The following is an 8,416-nucleotide window of genomic DNA, read 5'->3' on the forward strand; positions in this document are numbered from 1 at the left end:
GATCATTTTGCAAACATTATGAGAATGTTACTTTTGAATGTTCTGAACATTCTGAAACGAATAGTAACATTTAAAAAACGTTAGACAAATGTCCAACTAAAACATTACCAAAAAAAAAAAAAAAAAAGATTATTAAATGAACATTATTAAAGACCGGATAACTTTGAACGAACATTATTATAATGTTATAGCAATAGCATTTATTCATAACTTCAAGAAAACCTTCTGAGAATCTTCTCTGTTAGCCGGTATACAGCCAATCATCCTACACTCTCAAACTACTTAAATACTTGCAATAAACACAAAATATATTGTTTTATATTTATCCATCAGTCTTAATGAGATTATGTAATTCACAATTCTTCATCGGATTGTATATTTTTCCCCTTATTAAAAACATTAAGTACACAATTTTGGTCTTTTTGTTCAATTTTCAAGTCCTTTTTTTGCTTCAAATCAAAGTTTGTAATATTGTGATTCATCGCATAGCTCATGTTTAACAAACACTTTTTAAAAAAAACTTTCAGGAATCAAAGCTGTTGAAAAGTGGGCACTCTATTGAATGGCACTTTGTAATACTTTATTCTGATTGGCTGATTGAGGTTGCAACATTTTTTAACTGACCTTTGTACAAAGTGACCATGGTAACACCTTGGTACTTCTATATGGGTTGTAAACTAAATTCTAGTAGCATGGCCTCATATTTACCAATGCAGTAGATCATGACATCTTGAGACCCTGCTGTGCTTGATGTCACTCTACTCGATGGTGCTAGAGATAAGGTGGTGGTGTTCATAGGCTGCATTTCCTGCATTTCCCCCCTTAAATTACGCGGTTCTATGGGGTGAGTAGGCTTGGGTGAACTCTGAAGAGGAGCCTTTGTTGTTGTTGTTTGTGCTGTTGATGGCGGCTTCATCTCACACAATGTGTCAACTGTAGAGTCACCGAGTCTTAAAACTGACCTGCCTTCACATCTAACAGAGAAAAAGACAAGTAAGCCATATGCATGTGTGTGTATTTGTAAGCAATGAGTCTTTCTTTCCATTTGCATCTTACTGTGTGTGTGGTTTACACTGCTCAGTATTACTGCGGTTTGAAAACGTTCCAGGCGGACACGACCTACACCTGACATCAGATGAAGTTGATCCTGCATTTACAAACACACCATAATGATGATAGCACATACTGGCCTATTAAAAATGTTCAAATAATGCATCAAATGACTTGATGTATTCGACTGGATGAATTGACATATTCCCCAATGAAAATACAAGTTTGGGACAAGGAGATACAGTATATTTTTAAATAGCAAGTAACTGGAAACCATTTCCTATCTGTGGTTTTAGCAAGTGCAGATATTAAGGGGAGGGGCATTTGAATACCGGAGAGCATTTTATTAGACAAAATTTCAGTGAGTCATCAATATTTTTTCCCTGAAGAGAATGAATTTTTCAGATGTGAATGTGCCAAACGTGAGTGAGTTTAAAGCTAACAGACAGAGACTAAAAGCTACACAACTCCAATTCGGACTACACACTTCTAAGTGTTTGTACAGTAGCTAGATTATTTTGCCTCTTACCTTCTTTGATGACATATTCACCAGGTTTGCAGGATCTATATTTTCTGCATTCCTCACATTCATTATTGAAATTACGCTTAGAACATATCATCCCAGGCTTGCAAACACAAACAGCTTTGGTATCAGCAGAACACTTTGTGTGATACATCAGTCCTTTCACTAACAAGAAGAAATGGACAGCAACATGTTAAGTCTTGAATTGAATATTATAATAATACAAGTAAATTCAGTAACACTTTACTATCAGTTCCCATTTGTTAACATTAGTTAAATATATTAGTTAACATGAACTAAGAATGAAAATACTTCTAAAGCATTTATTAATCTTAGTTCATGTTCATTTCAGCATAATATGTGATTAAAATCAATATTATTTAATGGACCTAAACTAAACTAATAATGAACAGTTGTATTTTTATAAGCTAACAAAGATTAATAAATACTTCAACAAATGTATTGCTCATTGTTAATGCATTAACTAACATTAACTAATGGGATGTTATTGTGAACTGTTACTGTAAATTCATGGTAATTATATATATAACTGTGTATATATATATATATATATATATATATATATATATATATATAATTTTTTTTTTTTTTTTTTGTAGGTTTTTTTTTTTTTTTGTAGTTTTTTTTGTAGTTTTGTAGACATACAAATTCCAGATTAATACTGAAACAAGACTTTGTCATTGCGGAGTGCTTCATTGAATTAGTCAACTTACCATCTTTACACTTTGGACAAGAGAAACAGTTAGGAAAATGGTTCATATTTTCCGAGTACTGTCCATCTTGGCAGGGTCCACAGATGGTGTCCGAAGTACTAGTGCATATATCCGACAGATGAGTCCCTAGAATAAATATAAATGATTCAGAACTTGGAGCTGCTTCAAAACATCACAAAAGCAGTGACAGTTCGGCCTCGTAAACTAACAAGTAATCAGTTTATGAACACAAATGTTTACATTCTCTCCCACGCTCCCCTTGGTTTATGACATACCTGGTTTGCATCTACTGCAGCACAGTCCCAGGTCTTTGGTGTAATATTCAAAGGCTGTATCACATGATCCGTCTGATCTATATGGTGTCTGTGAAAACAAAGGAGAAAAAGTCAAAATATCAGTGACATTTTCCTTGCATTCTCAGGAACAGATACTTATCTTGTGAACAAAGCACCACACACCACTTCCTCATAGTCACAATATATCTCTTCTCATAAACCTTTTATCAGGGATGCTAATGCTGCTATAAGTGTATTTAGAATGGTGTAGGCGTTTGCACAAGATTCACTGACACGAAATATGTCAAAAACAGACAAAGCAAGCACAAATATCCATTTTTACTGAAAACGCTGATGTGATAGTTTCAGATCTGCACTTGTCAGCTAAAACAAAGAAGCTCAGCGACAAGTGACAGACTTAGATGATATTTAGTCATTTGGCAGTTTAAAAGAAACATTCCCTTTCGTGTCAGCAAGAATCTAATTTCTGCGCAGCGCTTTTTCTTTTTTTCAACGGCAATTTTGAAAAAGAAGCTTTTTTAAAACTGATATCTGAAAAAGATTTAATTGTTAAATAAATCTTAGCCCAATATCAGTCAACAGCCACCCTGATCATTACAAACAGGTATTGGCATTAATTTGACACATTCAGATCTGTAATGCATGCTGCTGCTAATGTAAATATACAGAAATGGGACATACATAGCTTTCCTGAAATAAAACACTCACATTGGCACTATATTTACTCATCTGAAAAAATTTTATGCAAATCTACAAAAGCTGGTGTGGTCAGTAGGATTCGGAAATGAGAGAATGAAGAGAAAGTGACATCATATTTGACTGCAGTGAAGAGGTGGAGCACACGCATGGTATTTCTGCAGTGGAAACTGACATGAACTGGTATGAATAGCCAAAATGGGCCAAGTTCAATAGAGAGTGGCAAAGATAAAAGACTGATATTTTTCTGACCTCTAATGACCTTCTGACCACTATACCGAGTCTATCCTGACAGATTTGCATGCATAGAGAGAATCAGCAGTGTTTGAGGTGTCCATGTGCAGTAAGTGTTCATGCAGAATTCCAAATGAATGTAAACATGATCAATTCAATTCAGTTCAAGTTTATTTGTATATTGCTTTTTACGATACAAATCGTTGCAAACCAACTTTACAGAAAATTAAGTTTCTACAATATGATCAACACTGACAGAAGGGGAGGAAGACGGAGCAGAGGAGATCAAAATCAGAAGTGAAATCAGATGGAAATGACTGTTACCCAACTACAGTAAAAAATAATGTGCAAATTAGCGAGGGAGAAATAATAATGAGTGGGAAACTCAGATCGGGAAACCAGACAAGCTCTTCAGAGGAAAAGCAAAGGGACTTTTGCAAAATGTTGGGAACTTTTTGACAGCTCTAAAAGTCCAGCTTGAATTTGTTTATATGTTTACAAAACTTGCCACAGATCAGATCAGGTAATTTATGATATTAAATGATATGAATAGCATATTTGTATGGAAGCCACAGAATAAAAAATAAAAGAAAGGTAGTTGTGATGAAATTGCGAGTTTACAATTTTTATCTCAGACTTGAGTGATATAAAGTCTGTACTGCAGGATATTAGCTCTTCTCGCTATTCTGACTTCTTTTCTGAGGACAATAAAGTTACAAAGTCAGAACTTTCTGTTATAAAGTCAGAATTCTGAGTTTATATCTTACAATTCTGACTCTATAACATGCAATTACGAGTTTATATCATCTACGTAAAAAAACGAATTATATTATGTTTAAAGAAAATGATGCATATTTTTTGCAGCAGTCGAGAGTAAATGTTTGTTTGCAGTGACTTCCAATGGAAACAAGTTAGGGCTGCACGATTAATCCAAATTAAGTTGCAGAGGTGAAAAATCACGATTAGGCAGAAACTGCGATTGTCATGCGTATCTTTCAGTGATGCACAGTTCTGTAATCAGCAGTAAATCTCCATCCGAAGGCAAGAGGGCGCTCTCGCGCTGAAACTCCAAATACACCTCGCAGAAGAAACGCAGGAAATCTCTTATATCGGTTGCTGAATAAACAGAAGACTTAACTGCTTTTATTGATTCAACGTGACTAATAAACACACGACTATGACAATATATGGTTTATCTGAGTTCGTCTTATTATAATAAAGTATATAATAATGCAATGCTAATCAACATAGACTTTATTTATCACTGCTTAGAATACTATGAAATATGTTGCGTGTCTTATTCTGTGTAAGAAGCCACATCATCTCACAGAAAGTTTTACTTCAAACACTCGACTGATGTTATGAAGTGAGTTTGGAGTAAAAACGTTATTAAATGTGGTATTTTCACATGCTTTCAGATGGAGCAGCATTTACTACACAGAGCCATAGTTCACTGACAAGCTATGCAAACAGCTTTCATAATCGCAGAAAAATTTCTTCAATTTCATAATCGCGTGATTAATTTGTCTGAGATTATGACATTTCACATTCAAAGGCTTAGAACTTCCCATGACTCTCATTGCAAACCCTCAAATGGTTAAAGATGGTTTCAGCATAATCTCTCGTAGCTTGTTCAGTCCGTATCAGCACTATAACTGATCTCTGAATCTAAAAAGGAAGTTGCTGGAGAATTGCGCTTTCTGCCACAGACCAAAATGCACAGAATGATTTAAGAGTTGTCGTAATCGAAAGACACACTCACTTTATATGTTGGGTTCTTACAAATGACTCAAATGACTGTCTGAGGTGAAAGGGCTACCATTAAAGACGACTTCAAATAAAAATTTCATCTCATGAAAATAATTTCTGCAAGAAATGCACATCCTTATATAAAAGATTAGGAAACAGATTAGACGTTACGAAAAATGACTGCATCATCTCTGAAACCACTGATGTCTTCTCAAACGCTCAAGATGTTAAGAGGAAATTGCTGAGGTGTGTTACTGGGAAACGACCCACATATACAGCCCAGCAGACTTCCTCCATGCAACAGTGCGCTTTACTGAAGAACAGAGACTGAGCGCTTATCTTTACAGCCAACCAAACCACAGTAAAGTAGATTACACCAACAAGCCCTAACACATTTACACACTGAATGCCAAAAGCACACGCATTTCTTATTAAATGCATGCAGCCTACCAAGATCATTCAGTAATCTGTAAATTAATCTTTTTATTATTTAAGCAACTGCATGCTCTTTGTTCAGCACGTTTCTCAGTCACAGCAGGTTTATTTTCCCATGACTTCTAGATTGTGTAAATGGTGTTAAAACAAGTAGAGCAAGTGGAACCTGAGGATTTTTAAAGAGTTGACAAAAGGGACAGAAACACAGAAAACAATGCTGCTTAACAACACTTAATTTACATGCTCACTTGATATGTGGTAAAGTACGCAGACGTGTTCTAGTTAAACTGCAATATACGTGAACTCCCCACCTTCTCAATCTAGACCACAAGAAAAACGACTCGACAATACACTGGATACTTCCTTTCTAGACACCACTTGCAGTAGGCAGTTTACCATCCTGTGATGCACAGAGATACTGCACACTAGGTTATGATGGCTAAAACTGCGGTCTTTGTAGGGTTCACTGGGTTTTTCCTCTCGCTTATGTCCAGTGATATGATCTATGTAGGTATGGTAGATTAATAGGTTTCGCTTATGCCAATGATGCCCAAAATGTTGCCTAAATAGCCAGCAAACTATGTTTTAAGATGCATACACTTGTTAAAATAAAGGTTATTTATTGGCATCAAAGGTTCCATGAAGAACATCCACAGAATCTTTCCATAAAGGTTCTACAAAACTTTAAAGTGTAAAAAGGTTCTTCAAAATGTCCAATCATTGCACACTTTGTTTTGCCAAAGACACCCAAAATGCTGTCTATGTAGGCAGTATATTATGCTTTATGATGCCGTCTAGATAGGCAGGTCATTTGGTTTTTCCCAAAAATATTGTCTTAATTGACAGCTTGCTGGGTTTTGTATATGCTCATTATGACAAGATACAGTAGTGGTGTTTATGCCCAAGATGCCCAATGCTGTCTAACTAGGCAGCATACCATGTTTTCAGATACTCATGATGCTAAAAATTGCAATTTGGTCAAGCAGTTCACTTGTTTTGCCTATATTGTGTTAAAAATGCTGTGTAGGCACACTAGCTGTGAGATTCTTATGATGCCCAGCTCATTTTGGTTTTCCAAAGACAACCAGAAATGCTGTCTATGTAGGCCGTATATTATGTTTTTCATGTCTACCACACGTTCTAAAAAGTAGCACATCTAGTAGGCAGCTTCCTGGGTTTTGAGGAAGACCAAAAATAGAGTCCAAGTAGAATGGTGTTTTTATGCCCAAAATGTTATCCAAATAGTCAGCATACTATTTTTTTGTATTTTTTAAGTTACCCATGGTGCTCAAGAATGCAGTTTGGGTAGGTGACTCACTCAGAAATGCTGTGTAGGTACATTAGTAATGAAATAGCTACTTCTAATGCCCAGCTCAATTAGTTTTGCCAAAGACACTCAAAAATGCTGTATACACAGGACAATTATCCCAAATACGCTGTATAGGTAGACAGGTCACTAGATTTTCCATCATTCCCAACAAATATCATTTAGGTAGCTGTCCAAGATGCCCAAAAACGCTAAATATGAAACACGCTACGTTTTAAGAGGTCTATAATGACTTTATATGATGTCAATATATGTAATTCATTAGGTCACTATGACGGTGACACCCACAATGCTGTCTACGTAGGCAGCACACTAGGTTTCGCATATGTTCAATAATGCAGTCTTGGTAAAAAGCGCCCTAAAGTAGCCTATGCACGTGATACGGATGACAGCAGGCAGCTCGCAATGATTTGAGACACCAACCAAGCACGCAACCTCTGCTGGAAATTCCAACAGCGCGACAACAGAACACAAGTGAAAATAAATATATCTTTCATTTCTACGACTCACATTTAGAATCCGAGAATAACGATTGTTTTTCGTTTAGTGTTTTTCAGAAGAATCTCTTGATCTCTATCAAAACAAACTTGTGAAAGTCATGCAAGTATAAGAATGAATCATTACATTGCGTTTGTCCGCAACACATATAAACCTGTTCGTTACCTTCCCCTCCGCAACGCGCCACACCGCCGCCATAAATAATAACCGTGAGATGAGAATCAGCATGATCCTTCAGCGACCCGCGCGACTGAATTCCGACTGACCATCACTCAACTCTCCGAGTCCCGGAAATGTTGCACGGCAGTCCCCCCCTGCAAACCAGGAAGCGACAACGCGTTTGACACAATCACACAGCAGACCTCTGAAGAGAGCGACATGAGCTCCTCCTGTAGCCTACTTTGGAATCAAAAACTCATTTAAACCTGGGAATAAGGATTTAGGAAAATAACACTTATGAGGTACATGAAGGAGAAATAATTGATGTTCTGGACTGTTTCTGTATTTGTGAAAATGGTGTAAGATTTTCAGTTCAATCACTCAAATAATACATATTAAAATAGAAAAATAAAAAATATAAGCATTCCACGGGCTTCATACACAAATATATGTGTGTAGTGCACATATAAATCCATCAAGTGCTCTCTGTCTTACTGTGCAGGTACACAGGTGTGAATCAGACAGATAGACAGAGATAGATGGATGGATGGATGGATGGATAGATGGATAGATAGATAGATAGATAGATAGATAGATAGATAGATAGATAGATAGATAGATAGATAGATAGATAGATAGATAGATAGATAGATAGATAGGAAAAATACATAGATGATAGATCAAAAGAAATAGCAAATATAAGAATGATAGAATG

The 8,416-nt window shown here is 36.1% G+C and overlaps 1 protein-coding gene across 2 annotated transcripts in view; it reads right to left on the bottom strand.

Moving 5' to 3' along the window:
• Nucleotides 1-7,937, bottom strand: part of tnfrsf1b (tumor necrosis factor receptor superfamily, member 1B) — a 13,602-nt gene extending 5,665 nt beyond the window's left edge. The window contains exons 1-6 of one of the 2 annotated variants that reach the window (XM_042766846.1): nucleotides 7,708-7,937; nucleotides 2,583-2,670; nucleotides 2,308-2,433; nucleotides 1,580-1,738; nucleotides 1,057-1,147; nucleotides 709-974 (exon numbers count right to left, since the gene is read on the bottom strand). In XM_042766846.1, coding sequence (XP_042622780.1) covers nucleotides 709-974; nucleotides 1,057-1,147; nucleotides 1,580-1,738; nucleotides 2,308-2,433; nucleotides 2,583-2,670; nucleotides 7,708-7,770 — 793 coding nt within the window. In that variant the 5' untranslated portion in view covers nucleotides 7,771-7,937. The remainder of the gene's footprint in view (nucleotides 1-708; nucleotides 975-1,056; nucleotides 1,148-1,579; nucleotides 1,739-2,307; nucleotides 2,434-2,582; nucleotides 2,671-7,707) is intronic. The other variant, XM_042766844.1, reaches the window with a different exon arrangement.
• Nucleotides 7,938-8,416: the final 479 nt, after the last annotated feature.

This window comes from Cyprinus carpio, chromosome A11 (assembly GCF_018340385.1).
Source record: "Cyprinus carpio isolate SPL01 chromosome A11, ASM1834038v1, whole genome shotgun sequence".
Taxonomy (NCBI): Eukaryota; Metazoa; Chordata; class Actinopteri; order Cypriniformes; family Cyprinidae; genus Cyprinus; species Cyprinus carpio.